This window comes from Lates calcarifer, linkage group LG11, assembly GCF_001640805.2.
Source record: "Lates calcarifer isolate ASB-BC8 linkage group LG11, TLL_Latcal_v3, whole genome shotgun sequence".
Classification (NCBI taxonomy): Eukaryota; Metazoa; Chordata; class Actinopteri; family Centropomidae; genus Lates; species Lates calcarifer.
The window spans coordinates 11466950-11484742 of record NC_066843.1 but is presented as its reverse complement, the minus strand read 5'-3'; the positions used below and the strand labels follow the sequence as shown (position 1 = coordinate 11484742).

Here is a 17793-nt window from a genome sequence, read left to right as displayed (position 1 = left end):
TAAGTAACATAAAAACTGTAGTATAGCACGTGGAAACAGACTCAACATCAGCAGTACACAGTCAGGGGGATTATTTGTTTATCTAAAAAAATGCACTGTTGACTGTAATATTCTTATCTAATCTCTTGCATTTCTATATCAGCCTCAATTCAGTTTTAATCAGGCTATACTACAGAATTATTCTCAGGTGATGATTTAACAGCCCTTTTTACATTGTCACATTATACATAACATACAGTGTACTTGTTTAGGGTGAGGATGTGTGCTGGAGTACCAGACAAACTCTGTTCCATCCCTTCCTTGACATGAGTGTTTTTTTTCCCCATGTAATGTGTGATCATCTGTGGGAAATGATTAATCTATGAAATCTGCTGTGTCATGAAATTCTACAATTTAACTTAAGCAATCTTTTTCCCTAATTAAGTAGAAGGCACAGACTTTGCTCCTGCATAAACATTTAGCAAGTGCTCTGGCTTGCATCCCTATCCAGGCTAATGTTTTGTTTTTTGACTTTCACACAACTGAAGTACTGTGTCTGTATCATAGTACAACTTACTGACTGAGGGATATCAGGCAACCCAGGTTATAACTTTTCATTTCCAATTTACATCTTTTACTCAGATGTCTCAGCATTTGTTGCCTGTCATTTCCCTGCTTTGTCCTCCTTTGACCCCATCATGGAAAAGTGACATGTGAAAACATGTTTACTTCACATTAACTTCATAGTAAATTATTAGGTCCCAATCACTGACAAAAACTAGCTGATTTTTAAACTAGTTAAGGCAGAGTTCACAAATGTGTCAGCAGATACATGAACTATTTACCTTTAGTCGGCAGACTCTTGTAAAAACATGTGAAAGAATATGTGATGAACAAACTTTTTTTTGGCTTAATAAGAAAAAGAGTCCATGTCAAGTCAAGTGGAGTAACCTCACACCCCTTGCTATCTTGGTGGACACCCCTTGCATCTTGGTGGACTATGCACACATCAGGTCAGACCTTGCTGAGGAGTCATGGAGACTTTGGAGATGGGTGAAGTCGGGACATCTCTCATGACCTCAGAGGCTAAACCAACTCCAGCCAGACCTCCTAACAAATTCGAGAGGTTGTTTCAGCCATGTCTGGGCGAGCTGGTGGGAACTACGTTCTTTGTTTTTATAGGGTGTGTGTCAGTCATAGAGAATGTGGAGTCTGCGGGGAGGCTTCAGCCAGCTCTGGTGCATGGTCTGGCGGTAGCAATCATGGTGGCTTGCATGGATGGGATCAGGTGAGGATATCTTATACTCATCTTGCAGTTTATTGTGCCATGAATAATACGTTTTTGTAACTGACAGTGTAATCTATGTATTTCTTCCATGGTGGCTTTGAGTGCATATGTATATCAAAAGCTAATTGTTTCAAAATGAGACATCTGTGCTTCTAAAAGTTCCTTATTCTTTCACAAGCTTCTGTACCTCACATTTTAATAGAGTTATATTTCAAAACCATGAACTTTGCATCAGTTTAAAAGTTCACAGTTTGAGGAGAACATTGCCCAAAACTCAGAAGTTTACCCCCAACCCTGCAATTTTCTCTCTATTTTGCCTATTCAGCGGTTCCCATTTCAACCCTCCATTCACACTGGCCATCTATCTGTGTGGGGGGATGGAGATGAATATGGTGGTCCCATACCTTGCATGTCAGTTGCTTGGAGGAGTGCTCGGGGCTGCTATGGCAAAGGTGAGGCTGTCATACTTTGTATCATTAAAACATCCATCTCAGACTCTGTCATATATGTACCTGAAACATACCTGACTGATGCCAACAGGCAATGACCTCCAGAGAGAACTACACCAAGGCTCAAGGGGCTGCTTTCGCTCTGCTGCAGTCAGACAGTCAAATAGGAGGAGCTCTGTTTGGAGAAATCGCCATGACCTGCCTGGTCACCATGGTGGTGCTGCTGGGGGCTGTGAACTCCAAGACCAAAAGCCCTCTGGCACCTTTCATGGTCGGCTGCACTGTTATCATCAACGTCTTGGCTGGGTGAGGGACAACTGTGAATATACACATTAGAAGCTCAGTTTTACAATGAAGTGCATTGGTTTTAGAAGAGTTTTAGAGTATGGGGGGGCGCATTATGCTGTGAAATTCTTCATTACTTCAGGACTTAATTTCCTATAGATGTGTCCATGGTGATTTCCAGGTTTGCTCAAGTGTAAAATTTAAAAATCTCTTATTGGGTTTGCAGTTCTATAGCTACAGGATATCTCACATAGCATGATTAGGGGTCATATTTTTGCTGTAGGAGTGATGCAAATAACAGAAGTATGCAATGATGGAGCATTTCAGTTCACTTTAATACATGTTCTACACAAATAGTGAGAAACTCATCTGAATATCTCATTTAATTGTTTGTTTTATCAGCGGAGATGTATCTGGGACGTGCCTGAACCCAGCCAGAGCCTTTGGTCCAGCCATAGTCAGCAACTACTGGATTTATCACTGGGTCTACTGGGTAGGACCCATTGGAGGAGGCTTAATAGCAGCTGTTCTGGTCAGGTAAGTGTAACACAACATTTTATACTAACATGCTAACTCTAGTAAGTTACCATATTTTGATTATTAATGTGATCCATTACTGACTGAGCAAACTACAAACCATGTCATTGTTCTCCTTTTTTTGTAGACTCCTTCTTGGAGACCGCAACATTCGACTCATTTTGAAATGAGATTATGTGTTAATCTATTTAAATTAGATCTTGAGATGGCTTCACCCTCTACAATACTCCCTTATTTTGTTCCACTGAGATTTTCTTGTATGATTATCCATTTATAGCAATACAATAAAATTAGACTTTTTAAAAACATAATGAAAGGTACTTATGTTTGCTTTTTAGCAACTTGCTTGCTTGTGTGATTGTCTAGAAAGTAATATTATACTTAGTTTACAAGTTAATATAATATAAAACTGGCCCTGCCACTCTACTATAGGTAAAGTTAAACAGAGCTGTAGATGATTAGTAAACTTGTCTCCTCCACAAAATGAAGAGATTAACATAAAAGGAGAGGCTGTTTTACTGGAGGTTGGAGACTAATTTGTGTGTTAAGCTGTATTTGCACAGTACTGTTTCAGGTTGTAAGTCATAAATCATGATTCATTTTCAAATTTCATCATGCACTCCTACTCCTTGTCAGAACTCCTACACGTATATTTCTCCGGGCTTAGACAGAGAGATAAAGTCTGGTTGTGTTATTATAGTGTTGCAGACTGTGTTTTATTTAAGATCACAAGGACATTATAAAATCTATTTTTCAACCAGGTGCATGATTGACCACAATTATATGTAGAACTTTGGAGTAGAAAATTGTCTAACTCATTACCTTTTGAATTGAGAGGAACATTTATTTTTTAAAAAAAAAAAAAAAAAGAAAAGGAAAAAAAGCTTGAACCAAATGTAATTACTTCACATTTTCAAGCACAAATGCTGCTCACCGTTAAAAGGAGACCAAATGGCAACCTTTTCAAAGCCAAGAGACATCTCTGCTCCAGCTTTGTGTTCCCGGTACCCTCTTCCCAGCTCTATAGCCGGAGCAGTGAATGCCTGTTCGGCACTGGAGGGTATCACGCTGTTTCCATATTGTACCCCTGGGCCTCCCCACAGCAGTGGCCCACATGGGAAAGCGGGCCAGGCAGTGGGATAAACCAATTACCCCCCAGCCTGAGCGGACTCCTGCCGGTACAGCCATGCAGCAGCTCCCGTCCGGGCCCTCCTGGGCTCGTTCCCCATGAGAGCCTGCTGGAATTCCCAGAGATGAGAATTGTGTGGTCTCAAAAGCCTGCGGAGAGGCTATATTTTGCTTGGAAATTTGACATGGTGGCCCCATGGGACAATGCTGAGGGAGGAGACTTCAAACTGGGCTTCTGAGGGATGAAAAAAAGTTTGTGGAAGTCTTGATTTTTAAGCAACATTGACAAAGTAATATTTTATTTTTGCAGCTTGTGACCGTGTCTCATAGATATAGATACCTCTGCTAGCTCAGAAAAAAAATTGTATTAGCATTGCATATTAGAATTGATCTAAAACCACTGAGTACCAAATATAATTTGTACAATCTATTCAGCTTTTTTTTTTTTTAAATAATGGCATCAATTGTACCCCAAAAATATTTTGCTCTTAGTCTCTTAGTGGCTGAGGACACCTTAAATATATATGCAGTTCATCAAGTTTTAGATGAGACTGACACAGGCAACATGCATATGAAGAGAAGCGAAACTGAAGTGAAATATGTACTATGGTAAGATTATGTGGCAGAAATACACAAGAAGAGAAAATGTGGATGTAGTGAGGGTTAGGGTGAGGGTGAGGGTGAGGGCGAGGGCCCCCCCGGGTCCTTGGATTCATGAGCCCTGATGGTTTCTAGATGACAGCAGCCGTGACAATGGTCATTATGTCTGCCAGAGGCCTTGTCACTGCAGGGCCTTTGTGTGGGCCCCATTCACCACACAGTCATTTACACTTTCATTGGCAGCTATTTAGTCCTCATAAAAAGTTCAACACACCAATTTGTGAGCCCTGCTCAGCCAAGGAGAAGTGTGGAATAGGCTCAGAAAGCAGTTGCTTTAAAAGTCAATTAATTGTTCCCCTCTTCTGGGAGGGGCCCAGGGGGAGGATCCCCCAGGCTTTGGGGGCCTCACATCTGTACCATTCGTCTTCTCGGGCCATGATGCAGGGGCCACACAACTCAAAAGAAAAGTCTGATTCAGTCTGCTCAGAGCTTTGGCCATCTAAGGAGATTTTGTATTTCATTTTATGCTAGGGCTATCCTATTATCATAAGAATCTGATTACAGGGGAAAAGATGGGACGCAGAAGGAAAAGGACCAAAATAAGCTTGTAGGACACTTCAGCTCTAAATCCCATTCTCCTCAAAAGACAGGAGATTATGCAGCATATGATGGGGAATGGGGGCGTAAGTTCATTTGAGCCTTTACCAAACCACCACCATCAGAAAGAGAGCAGAGCCTTAAGGGGCCTGAGCATTATTGTGAGTTAGAGAACCTCATGAAATGTAGATTTTTATGCACTGTTCATGAGCTCTATTCACTTCCAAACACTTCATTGGTGATATGAACTGACTAGATTCTTTTTTAAAAATGCTAATAAATATGTTTGAAATTGAAATTTATATTTTTTTGTGTAGCTAAAAACAAATGTATTAGTGGTTGGAGAGTTGTGTCAGATAATAAAATCCAAATTCTACTGGTCAAAAGCCACACTGTGACAAATGATTTAAAAGCTTAAAAATCAAAATGAAACTAAAATCAGTAAACAGGTGGCCTCTAATAAATCTAATCAAAGACTTCTTTTTACTGCTGAAAGAAACAGCAATAACTACAACAAATATCAGTAACTTACTCAAATAATGTAGCCGATACATGGTCAACTTCAGGCAATATCACATGCAGATCACCATGATGCAGCAAACAAAGGGAGAGACTGAGCATGGCCTGGTCATCAGTTCAGGTGTGGCACAACAAGTTGATAGGCTTCAAGTCCCGCCTTCCTGGGCCTGAGCAGGAAGTAGGCTTTTCAACAGACACCTCTCACTTTTTCAGGGAAGCTCGGCAGAGTTAAAGTGTTTGAGCACAATGATAAAAGTGAAAGACTGGCAGTGAGTCCAGTCAAATATTTACTTAGTTTGTTTCATTCAATGCCTAAAAGATTTAATGTTGTCTCTAATCAGCTTAAAAAACAGTTCCACCATGAGTGCTGAACAGCCATGGGGTAAATCATTCTTTAAATAGCAAGAAATATCATTCTTACTAGTGAATTCTTCAGAAGATTTATTTTTCATGTTTACATGTTAAAACACAAACAGTATAAATAGAAAATACATAGACGATTGGAAACTTCAGCAAGGATGAATCTCAGTAAAAATAACTCCACAATCATGTATGTGTCCAAGCCTATTCACTAAGACAAACTGGTGATTATAAACGGGCTCCCTCAGTCTTCCCTCCCACCTCAGTTCAGAGGGCAACTGTCACACACAGAGCCAGCAAAGTGAACAACAGTGGATGTGGGGAGAGGCACAAAGAGAGAGCAGCAACCCAACCCCTTCTCAGTCTCCCAGGACCGAGGGCAGCGATGGGAAAGAGACAAAGGCCGGCCCTCTCTGAGCCTCAGTGCAGGAGGCCCCTGCTGTTTGCCCCCGTTCCTGCTCCTCCAAATGTGCTTTTCACCAGAAATTCAGCGGCTTCATCCCCGCTGCTGAGACTAGATGCCACCTTGATGGCACATTAAAACGTTACAGGGATCCCACAGTGCCAGTGCAGGGATGAGGATGCCTGTGAATAAAGACTGTTTGGGCTGAGTGGTGCTAAAACAACACACTTCCTCAGTCTAAAGGGAAGTCACAGGAATTCTGACGTGCCGCCCGGGCAGTCTGGTAGACAGACAGGAAGTCTTTGTATCGTGGGGCACACCCTAACCAAGCTTCCCCGAAGTGTTCTGACCCTGTGAAGAGAAACTCTCCGTCCCCGGGCTTCACATGGCACTGTAGGAGTGCGTGGATGTGTCCACGCCAAGATGAGACAGAGTGAGGTAACCCTGGAGCCACTTGTCGCTCAAACACTCCACTGCGCTGCCAGTACACCCTCACCGCCAACACCTCCACCGTCGACGTCTGACTGTCAGAGTTGTGGGAGATATTCTTGATGAAGCCTCGAACCACTGAAAAACAAAAGGCAGATGTTTGTGAATTCACTGCATGAAGAAAATCAAAATGAAAAAGCAGGGACAAATTTCCCACATCCATTCTTTCTCTCCTGTCTTTTGTTTTTCTCTTTCAGCCATGTGCACATTTGCTGCTCCTGTGCTTTCCCTCGAGACAAAAGCATGGTAATCAAACCCATCGATTCTTCTCCAGCGCAGCCCCCCCCACCCCACCCCGCAGCTGCCCTCACATCTGTCTGACCTCCTCTGACCGCACAGCCAGCAGACCTGCTGCTTTACGGCACACATCAACCCACAAAAACATCTTCTAACCCTAATCCAGGTAAGATTAACCAGTGGTGGATGAAATATTCAGATCCTTACCTCAAGTAAAAGGAACAATAATATAATGTACAAATAATCCTTTACAAATGAAGGTTCTGCATTCAAAATCTTAAGTAATAGCACAAACATATTAAAGGAAAATTACTTAAAGAATGTAAAAGTACTCAGAATATCTATAATTTGTGCATAATATTACAATAAGATTATTATTATTAGTGATATATGTAAGGAACATTTTAGTGTTACTGAGGAGCTAATTTTATTTACTTTATATTGTATTCGTAGTTTAACTTATGGCACTGAATTATATTTTATAGAATTATCTTTTGCTGTTTTGTATTGATATCTGTAGAGTGTAGCTGTGAAATAAATACAAATTACAGTATTTTTACACTACTTGAATAAATGTAGAGGAGTACATTTTTCCCTTTTATGCTTTAAGTTAAATGGATGTGCATTCATTTTTCTATTTATACTATATACAATACTTGAATTAATGCACTACATTTACCTTCAACAACTGAGATCTGCTGTACATTTATGTCCTTTCAGATGTAATTATTGCTGCTACCTTACCAACAGTCATAAAGAAAACGAATGATATGGAGAAAGCTGTATCTTAGTATAAAATGATGCTCTGTCAGTGTGTTTTATAGCACAGTAAGTAACAGATCTTGGGGCTCTGGAGCAGGCTAACATTATATATGTACCTACCAAAGTCACTGTTGCAGATGGCCATCAGGAGTTCTGTGTCATTGCAGGGTCGACAAGAAGCTGTGGGTAGAGAAAATGAACCAGCAGTTATTTACCGTATATCAGGGTGACATTTAAGATGATGAAACCTTGTAGTAAATCATTTTGTCAGGTATCATTTTCTCATTTTTCCCACTTTCCCCCGCCAATCATAATCAACCTCTTCCACATCATGCGTGGCCCGAGGCTCAGTGACTGACACTGATTGATAGGTAGTTCTCTCACACACACATACCATCTCCATTCATCTCCCTCCTCACATCACAGAGTGAAGAAACCAGGGTCTGGGAGGAGGAATGCTGCCCCTGTGTTTGTGCTCTGCCCACCGTACCGCCTGCAGATCAAAAGCCCCCCCACACACACACGCACACACACTATTCTTGACCCTGTGTTTGACTCCTATTGTATCTACCTAATTGAATGACCCCGTGCCAATGCAGGGGACTGCAGGAGTTAAAAGCTCTGCCAGACTGGCAATGCAGAAAAGATCAACCAGCAGCTGTCTATTATGGACACAGAATGACATCACCACTTTGGGACTGGCCCTCACACATTGATAAATGCTAATAAACACACATGCACAATGATAAGGCATTTCTGGAATCTGCAAAGTATTTGCAGTCTCAATTCAGGCCCCTTGGCCCGGTGCCCTCCAGCCGCCCTGTGGTCTGCTCTGTCCTCTCTGCTTTGTCCCTCGATGGAAACCAGACAGCCAGACAAAACACAAGACTGACCAGCAGCTGCACGCTCCAGTCGGCAAAACTGGGGTCTGTAAATTAATAACCACTATTTTTTCCCCCCAAACTAGAAATTAGGATTAGTCAGTTAAAGAGCCTTATACTCCACTTTTCACTAATTTGAATCACCTACAGATAGTCATTATAAATGTCTGGTTGCTCTGCAATAGATGCTGAATAAATTATGAATCTGCAGCCTTTTGCTCAGAGAGTTAAGAGGTTGATATGATCCAATCACCAAGCGATTTTTCACAAATTCAAATGGGTCTTTTTAATGGTTTATAACCAGAGGAGAGAGACATTTTACTGCACCACATTAATCTGACAGCTGTAGATACTGTTCAGATTAAGAGCTAGTACTTTTACTAAAGTAAAGGATCTGTTGATTTCTTCCACTGCTGCTTATAACTGATCTACTAACCCTGAGTAAAGGACGTATTAAACATTAATAAAGACATTAGTTACAACTTGTACTAAACCCTTTATCAAAGGTAATAGAGGGTGTTACTCACTCTGCAGCCCGCTGTGGCCCAAGTTGGGCGCAGCGCTCCTGTTTCCCAGCAGCTCGTATCTGAAGCCCATCGTTCGTCTGCCCCAGTGTCCGTCGCTCTGCGGACCGGCCTGGAGGTAGATAGCGGGCCTGTGTGGTCCGTCAGCCCGGAAACAGAACACCTGCCGCGGCCGCTCGCCGTCCGTGTCCAGCAGCTCCAGCTCTCCGGCCCGTTCGATGAACACGCTGGCCCCGCGGAAAGAAGGGAGACGGTTTGATGCAGACGATGGTGCGCGGGTTGGAGGACAGGTTGGGCTCTAGAACCACCCTGAGGGCCTGACCCGGGATAGACCCACCTCACCGAGCCCTCTGTGCAGCGCAGCCGCACCTGGAGTACGATCCTGGTGTCCACGCCAGCTGCAAAACCGCTGGATTTAAAGCGGGAAAAACGAGTGGTTAGTAATTCAACAGCGTGCTGCATGTGTGGCATGGATCACATTTTAATTAATGACTTTATCAGTGGTTAACAAATCACTTATCAATGCTCAATAGATCGGCCATAATACACTGTATTCGCTATTTATGCAGATATATATGTTGGTAATCTATTAGCAAATATTCACGGATTCCTCACTCTCTAATGAAACAGCAGATCTGCAATAATACATTTTATAAGTCATGGATTAAGGGTTTTAATCCTTCAAGCATCGTGTCAATATATTGTCCATAAATGGAGCAGACAAGGCCTTATCGCACCCCAGTTTTTGTTCTGATTGACTGATCCAGAAAGTTTTAATGATGTAATTAATCACAACTTTAAACCGTGTCACCCAGTTATACAGTGCTGGATGTTTAGTTTTCCATTTTCCCTCTCTCCGTGTTTCAAAGTGTCCTGCAGATATGAGAAAATGTTCCTCACCTTCCAGTCCAGTTGCACAGATCAGCCGCACAGTCCCGAAGCCGAAGAGCCAGAAAACACAGCAGAACTATCACATTTGGCAACATCTCACCCGCACGAAGATAAAAATCCAGAGAGAAGAGGATGGACGGCAGCGCATGGCTGAAAAAGTCTGCGAGAGATACGGAGGGTACAGGCGCTCTGCTGCACCTACTGTGGCTCAGCCTCACCAAATGCTCTCTCTCTCTCTCTCTCTCTCTCTCTCTCTCTCTCTCTCTCTCTCTCTCTCTCGCACACACACACACACACACACACACACACACACACACACACACACACACTTTCTCGCTCATTCTCTAATTAGAGCTGATCCAGTTGTTGGGGACTGCCGGCCTCTTCAGGTCTTTGTCTTTCCTCTATAAAAGACACAATGAGTCTAAAAGCCTTCAGCCATCTGTTAACATCAGTGCGCCTTTTTGCACAATAATTCATCCACTTTAAAAGTCTCTCAACGGTTCGTCATTTTACTTCACCAAAGTTCTTAGAAAGGCTGTAGGCCTACTCTGCAAACATTTTCAATTCTTTTAAATTGTTGGTTGTTTTCTTACATGACAATTGCAGAAATGACAACACAACTGAATGAAATAAATCAAATTTGATATAATTATATATATTATCAGTGACTGTGCTATCAGAGCAGCCTAATCCTGGTGAGATCATTCCAGAAAGGCCAACTGAAAAAAAGGAGAAGATATAAAGAAGAGAAAATAGAGAATAAAAGCTGTCTGTGTTTCTGTGCTTGGGCTTCATCTAGTGGCGGGATGCTGCAGCGCACGGACCCCCCCACCCCCACCCCCACCCCCACACCCCCACATCTGGAAGGCAAAACGCAGTCCTCAAAGCCCCGAAGAAACCTTGACAGCAGGAGGAGGCTGTATCTCAACGGCCGCTAATATTATAGCAGGATACACACTGGAATGCGTTACCAGCTTTAGCCAATGATTAATCCACTGGGGACGAGTAGTTTCACTTCATTTTAACCTGCAGGCTCTTTTGTGGGGGAGAAAAAAAAAATTAACTTGGCATCGTTTCAAGGTCTTGCCAGTGGCGACATCTTGTGGAGGTAAACTCTGTGGACCGTGACTGTGCAGGCCGCTCTCAGGAGGCTGATGGCTGCAGCTCCTCTCAGGGGTTTCTTGTGTCTATATATATATATATATATATACACACAAATAGATATTTATATATATACGTGTAGGCCCCTGAGGCAGAGTCAGATCAAAGGGTTGAGGTTTTTGATGGGTATGTCGCTGAGTAAATTACACTCATATGGAAAGAGCGACCAGATGTTGTCTCAGCTGCAGGGAAAAGCTGCTTCGCTGCTCAAGCCACTAAATCTTAAATCTCAAAGCGTCGACGAGATCTCGAACGTAATCACATCTGTCACCACACACTTGAAAGCACGCTCATATTCTCAGCACTTCTAGGAATGAACGCAGTTGGTACGATTGTGATTGTATATTAGACACTAAGTGTAAATTTTTATGCTTTTGTTTCAGAGTACATCTCAAGAAAATTGTGCCTCGTCTTCATTTTCCATTAAGTTAATTATCAGCCTCTACACAGCTTTATTATTAGAGTGCACATTCAGAAATGACCATTAATGAGGCAGAAACCAGACGAGGCTCGTTTACAGGAGTACCGGATGGTCAGATTGGGTCATGTGTCCCCAGACAGACAAAGCAAAGTCATATGAATGGAGGCTTTGTGTCTGAAAGAATAAGTGGCCTCTTACTGTGGCACAGTGCAGCCCGGATCCTTCATACACTGCACTGTTGGGCCTGTAATGGACCGAGGTGATGCCTAGTTGTGTCCTGTCAGAAAACACACTCACTGACCGAGGAAAAAACCAGGCCTTTTACATGATCTTAAATGATTTTAAAATGACTCATCTAATGTATTAAAGGGGGGTGGGTGGTTAAGATTACAGACCCCTGTGCAGCCGGGGGGGGGGGGGGGGGGGGGGGGCGTCACAGTGTGGGAAAGGCTTCATGATTCCGCCCCATACAACAGTCAAACGGCTCGCTGTGTGTAATGTTACTACAAACATTTACGCTGTCTTTGGTTGCCTAATTTAAAATGGTCAAAATAAACTCACTTCGCCATGACGCTGTCTGCTTTAAGGCCTCACTCAGGTCTTTCCATGCGTACAGTAAACATCAGTCATGGTGGTGATAGAGAAGATGACGGTGATAATGAAACAAGAAGAACATGCTCTGTAGATTTCATCTTGTAATTAGGCCGCACTGCAGAGCCACAACTCTGGGATATATTTTCATTCTCCTGAGATGTGTTTCATAGCTTTTTTTTTTTATTTTTTTTATTTTTTTAAAAAAAGCTACTGCTACTTTAAAAACAGAAATTCAAATAAATATAAAACCAAATTAATTCCAGGACTCCTTCAGCTTGAGATCAGGCCTTCGTTGTTTGAACTGAACCGGAGGGGTCACAGAAACATTTCTGCTTTTAATGTAAAGACGTGCTGATGTGTCGCTCGGTAGTGCGACAAGAAAGCTGCTCATACAGAACTGCAACAGGAAAATACCTGTTTTTAATCAACATTATATCTGTCGCGTGCGTTCGATTATTTTCCTCTTATCGTTGTTAGAATAATTCACACGAGCCCGAAACTTGTTCAGCTGGAATTATCAGACAGTTTTTTGAAAGTGACCCCTGCACACAACAACAGCAAAACCTTTACAATAAAATACACCTCTCTTAGTATAATTAAGCGTTTTTATATCAGGACTTCGAATGCAAGAAACGATTACAATATTTATTTAGATATTCTAAATATGAGGAAGTTTAATTTTCCTGTAATGAAACATCCCAAACTCAACGTGGCATTGATTATTTCGATTATTTGACATAATCCTGTTGCCTACAGTCAGTCTTAATGACAGGCCTGTGTATGGATGTGGATTTTTAAAAAACATTATAACCTCCTCTTCAGAAAATAACCTTAGACCCTCCTCCTCTGTTAGAGAAAGAAAAAAAATGTCAGTTTGCAACTTTATAATTTGTCCTATTTGGGGGCGAACACTGACACAATCAACAGCTGAATAAGTTTGTAATAATAACATTGTTGCACAGTTTTATAGTACAAATAAAATTCAGTTTAACCAAAGACAAAACCAGCCAGTATGTGGATAATCTTCACAAGGTGATAGCACTGATATCAAGCGCAAAAACAGGCCTTAAAGTTGCAACGTCACTTTCCTCTTTTTTTATTTTCTCAGCAGCGTATTAAATATTTGTTTGTACACTTTTGAAAGTTACATAGAAAAAATATAGTATTACAGTAGGCTTGTTTAGTTAGTAGCATGTTAAACAATTATTCCGTCATATATATCAGCCTCCTCTGACCTTAAAACGTCCCGGCGCGCACACTCATCTCTTATCTCTGAAAAAGCCTTTGTCAGTGCTGCTCTCTCTGATGGTGACTGTCAGGAAGTTCATGGTGACGTCTGTCACGGTCACAGAGTCCAGGTTGGTGAAACTGGGGGTCCAGGACGAGGCCGGTCGCGCGGATGAATCGTGGATGGACTCGGGCTGTGGGGAGGTGCGAGAGGGTCGTTGCCCCCTGCCGGGCAGACAGTACTCCCTCACCTGATGGTGACTCCGGTGCTCCGTGGGGTGCTTCGGCCTCCCGGGCTGAGGGACTGACAAACAATTAGTCCTGTGTCCCCTCTGGTCGCTTTTGCGCCCGTCCGGCCTGAACGCGCAGGTGTAAGACAGGCCCCCCGCGCGCCTCTGCTCGCTGCTGGACTTGGGCGTTATCGTGGTCTCCTCCTGGAACCTCTTGGTCAGTTGGATGAGGCTGTGGTCTGACGTCTCTCCGTGGTGGTGCAGGCGCCGGGTCGTTTTGGACAGGCCGTGGTGTGACACCGTCTCCTCCTCCTCTTCCTCGTCGTCCTCCTCCTCCTCCTCCTCCTCCTCCTCCTCCACCACTAACCTGCTCCGCTTGGAGTCCGGCTCCGCTGCGCCGCCCCCGTCGTTTTTATCATAATGCAAATGCAGCTTCGGTTTGCGGCCTCTCTTTTTGGGGAACCGTGCGGACTCCTGGAGCGTCAGGGCGGCTGGGGGTCTGGGCCTCCTGTCCGGCTCCGGCGGTGGGACGTGGACGCTCTCTCCCCTGTTGACCGCGCTCGGTGGGAAGATTGTGGGAACCACGGCGCGTAAACCCTCCCGGGCCCTCGGTGTTATGACAGGCTCCGGGATGGGATAGGAAACCTGGATCCCTCTGGGGGCCTCTCTTCTAAATTCATACGTCTTTTCTTTGGCTTTGGCTTTGGCCTGAGGACAGAGCAAATAACGTTTATGCGAGGAGGTTTCCCAGAGATGAAAATCTGAAGTCTCCTGAGGAAATGCAAGGGTTTTAGGGAGAAGCAGCTGTTTGGTCACACTGGACGCTCAAGGCCTCAACCTAGAGTCGTCTTTTACAGACGATGCAAGGCAGTGAAAATGAAGATAACCCACTTATAAAATATGTTACGGAAACTCAAAATGTGCCCAGCTTTACCTCATGAAAACCATGGGGTGAAGGTTTTCGTTTTCGTTTGGAGTTTGTCATCCAACTAGTTTTTAAGTGACTCTGAGCCACAGTCCTACACTCTCAAGATGACTAGCTGCCATGCCACGGAAATGATTCACTATATTTCTGTATCATTTATGGCACGAGCCTGAAAGGCGAGGAGGACGAAAACGACAAACCACAAAAATGCCCAGACTCACCTTCAGGAGAAACGTCTCGGGTTTGGGTCCCCTCTTTTTCGGGCCGAACAGCTCCCTTTCCCGCTCCCTGGTGGAAACGAATAATAAGAATTTGAAGATTCATCACAACGCGTTCGATAATTATTTCTTATTTCGTCTATAATTAAATCGAAATAACTCATTTTCCAGATAAGGGCCAAACTCGTTCATCTGGTTGACCCACTTTTCGGGACAGTTTAGTTTTTATAAGAAGTGAGTTCAATTAAAATTGAAAAAGAAAATGTGTCCGAGTAAAGCAGATAAGTTGCTCGTGATACCAGCTCATCTATCACTAATTTGAGAAATGAATCATCTCCCACCGCAAACACCTGTCATCGCTTCCTCTATGAAAAACTTAGGTTTTAAAGATTAAAATCTGAAATTAAAAAAAATGTCTTTTTTTCGTGTGTGTGTGAGAGCGGTTGCCATTTCGTTTAGTGCAGAGAGAGAAAGAGGGAGAGAGAGAAAGAGGGAGAGAAAGAGGGAGAGAGGCCTGTTGCTGCTCTGTCAAACCCTCACCTCTCCTCGAAGGCGGCGAAGAGTCGCTCATCCAGAATGTTTTCCTCCGGCTCCCAAGTGCTGTACCTGTGTCACAACGGCAAAGAGGAGAGGCGTTTGGCACCGGTACATTGCGAGGATCGCGTGTCAGCACACACACACACACACACACACACACGCGCGGTGTTAATAGTTTTTTCAAAGCAATCTTGCTGCGTATACGCCGCAATGACAAGACTACGCAGCGGAGAGCTGCGCGCGGTGAACCCAGCCATTGCTAAAAGCTAAGTGTGTGGACTTGAATGCATCAGCAGCGGGGGCCGGGGATCGAGACGTTCCCGACCCCTCTGGCACGGTGCACGCGGGCCACGGTACGACAGAGCAGATGAAAGGGATAAAAAAGAAACACACAGACAGAGACACACACACACACACACACACACACAGACACGAGCTGAGTAACAAGAGTCTGAGGTGCAGTTGTGCGAGCGACCAGGATGGAGCGCTGTCAGCTCCCCTCTCCAAGCCTCGGCTATTATACTCACTTCTGAGACCAGCCCTTCCATTTCACGAGATATTCCCAACGACCCTGCAAAAAAACAGATCCGTGTTAGATTCAGGTTATCAAAGAGTGTTGTCTGTCGGCGCTGCACAAACAAACGGTTGCGTAATAGGCGTGGAGACACAGCCTGTGGGGGGAGAGAGAGAGAGAGGAAAAAAAGCAGCGAATACCCGTCTGATTCGCCGTTTAATGATGGACTCGGCTGCGAAGACGCTCTCACCGACAGCCGAGAGCTCCATGCTTCACCATGCACCTCGTTTATTTCTGTCTCTTTTATTATTTTTGGCTTCCCCCCGCGTTCCTCTTCGGGTTGTTTAATTTCGCACATCCCATAATACGCAATCTGGGGGGAGGACGTCATCACGTCTTTTTCTTGTTGCCAGGCACCGCGGTCGGTAGGACGGATCGCGGCGGAGCACATTGGCTCAGTTGTTGCTACGTGCTCCGGGTTTCTGAGCGAAGGGGGCGGAGTCCTCCTCCTCCCCGCTGCTCTGGCTGCTGTACAGGAATCTCTCTGGCACGGTGGAACCAGCGAAAAAAGTCAAGAGGCTCCCGGAGCGGATCCACGGACCCCGGAGGTCCCTGAGGAGGAAGAAGAGGGGGGGGGTCCGGAGAGTCCGAACTCAAGGGAATAATAATTAAATCTCACCAGCGTTTAAACCAACAAGAGAGGAAGAATGGGCGGTTTAATAAAATGTTCCACCTTAAAAACACAACCCCTTTTCCACACAAAACATCTGTAATTATTAACCTTTATATGTAAAAACACGAATAATTCAATAATAACATTCAAACTAATATCTTCACAAATAAATATCTCTGCATTAAAATGGAGCCATAAATGGTCAGATATGTATTCTACTGGATGATGCGCGAGGTAAAAACTTCGTCAGACACATTTTGATTGGCTTTGTGGTTCATGGCTGATTAATTCTTTTTTTTTTAAATATATAATCTGCGACAGCCAAGTTTCTTTGACAGTGTCACCCGTTTGAGATTCACAAAGCTGAGTGTTAATAGAAAGGAGCACGCCAGCAACGTTATGGTTGATATTTGCGCATTTGCCTAAATGCCTAAATTAAGATTTTACGCACGTTTTTTTTTTCGGTCTGTGAAACATCCCGCTGTCTTTCACAGATGATTCAACCATGCAGACACAGATGTTGTTCATAATAACAGAGGCAGAAGAGAAAAAAACGGAGGCAGTTTTTTTTTTTTTAAACTCTTGAATCGGTCGATTTTTGATTGTGATTGCAGAGGCTTTGAATTTTATTGCCTCACATGCTCAGTCTGTTCTGAATGATATTTGCCGACTGACTCATAGCTTATGATTAACAGAGAGACATTTACATAAGAGCGATTTGTTTTTTTTAAAGAGGTGATGTCGAGCCAGATGACATGAGCGGTAAATCTGGTTCAGAATGAACGTTTTTATTTTCAAACACGTGCAGAGATGACATGAATAACGTGCAACAGTTTTTATTCTGAGGGGCTAAATGACATGTTGAGTTTGTCAAATTAAAGTCCTGGGTGAGTTCTACATTTTTGAGAGAGTAAAGTGATAAAATGAGAGAATTGAGGTGTAAACTCACCTGGTTCCCTGGACCTTACCCTGTGTGTTGTTGTGTCTGCAGAGCTGTTTGGATTAAATTAAATGTCCCATTAAATGTAATTTGATTTGTCTCTGGTTTATGTAAAACAACCTGCAGAACATGTTGGGAGCCTGCTGTATTTTTGTCATCAATACTGGAGGTTTTTTGCAGCTGGAAAGACAATAAAGATGTCTCCTTTGATTTTATCTTTTTCATTTAATTTTCCTGTTCTTTCTCTCTTGTATAAATATGGTCATAGAGGCCTGATGCTTCTACAGAGATTTTTTAAAAAAAGATTTAGGTTATTTTTCAGTGGCGGCGGTGGTAAGACAATTTTTACAACTACAACTGTTGTGATATTATTCATAGATATTTGACAAATTATTATAATTATTACTATCATTACTATCAT

General features: G+C 43.3%; 3 protein-coding genes across 3 annotated transcripts; 1 reads left to right on the top strand and 2 right to left on the bottom strand.

The window, feature by feature from the left end:
* The first annotated feature begins 892 nt into the window (after window positions 1-892).
* aqp8b (aquaporin 8b) lies at window positions 893-2922 on the top strand. Its single transcript, XM_018671076.2, has 5 exons — window positions 893-1267; window positions 1593-1719; window positions 1808-2022; window positions 2404-2538; window positions 2666-2922. Exons 1-5 carry the CDS (start codon window positions 1014-1016, stop codon window positions 2706-2708), a joined length of 774 nt encoding a protein of 257 aa, XP_018526592.1. The 5' UTR covers window positions 893-1013; the 3' UTR covers window positions 2709-2922.
* A 2933-nt stretch (window positions 2923-5855) lies between these two features.
* Window positions 5856-10582, bottom strand: LOC108879304 (meteorin-like protein). Its single transcript, XM_051073712.1, is given in 5 exon segments — window positions 5856-6712; window positions 7754-7813; window positions 9042-9285; window positions 9287-9364; window positions 9366-10582. Coding segments are annotated over 5 exon segments (861 nt in total). The 5' UTR covers window positions 9510-10582; the 3' UTR covers window positions 5856-6377.
* A 2606-nt stretch (window positions 10583-13188) lies between these two features.
* cbx8a (chromobox homolog 8a (Pc class homolog, Drosophila)) lies at window positions 13189-16190 on the bottom strand. The gene is made up of 5 exons (XM_018671019.2): window positions 15960-16190; window positions 15773-15816; window positions 15249-15314; window positions 14712-14778; window positions 13189-14273 (listed from the first exon to the last, which is right to left on the bottom strand). Exons 1-5 carry the CDS (start codon window positions 16026-16028, stop codon window positions 13368-13370), a joined length of 1152 nt encoding a protein of 383 aa, XP_018526535.1. The 5' UTR covers window positions 16029-16190; the 3' UTR covers window positions 13189-13367.
* Between the last annotated feature and the right edge of the window lie 1603 nt (window positions 16191-17793).

Bases quoted from the DNA above. Each gene is read 5' to 3' on its own strand.
- aqp8b (XM_018671076.2), top strand. From the start codon at position 1,014: ATGGAGACTTTGGAGATGGGTGAAGTCGGGACATCTCTCATGACCTCA. The intron at 1,268-1,592 runs GTGAGGATATCT...TTGCCTATTCAG, and splicing joins GCTTGCATGGATGGGATCAG to CGGTTCCCATTTCAACCCTC. The intron at 2,539-2,665 runs GTAAGTGTAACA...CTTTTTTTGTAG, and splicing joins ATAGCAGCTGTTCTGGTCAG to ACTCCTTCTTGGAGACCGCA.
- cbx8a (XM_018671019.2), bottom strand. From the start codon at position 16,028: ATGGAGCTCTCGGCTGTCGGTGAGAGCGTCTTCGCAGCCGAGTCCATC. The intron at 15,315-15,772 runs GTGAGTATAATA...GTTGTGACACAG, and splicing joins TGGAAGGGCTGGTCTCAGAA to GTACAGCACTTGGGAGCCGG. The intron at 14,274-14,711 runs GTGAGTCTGGGC...CTCTGTCCTCAG, and splicing joins CCGAGACGTTTCTCCTGAAG to GCCAAAGCCAAAGCCAAAGA.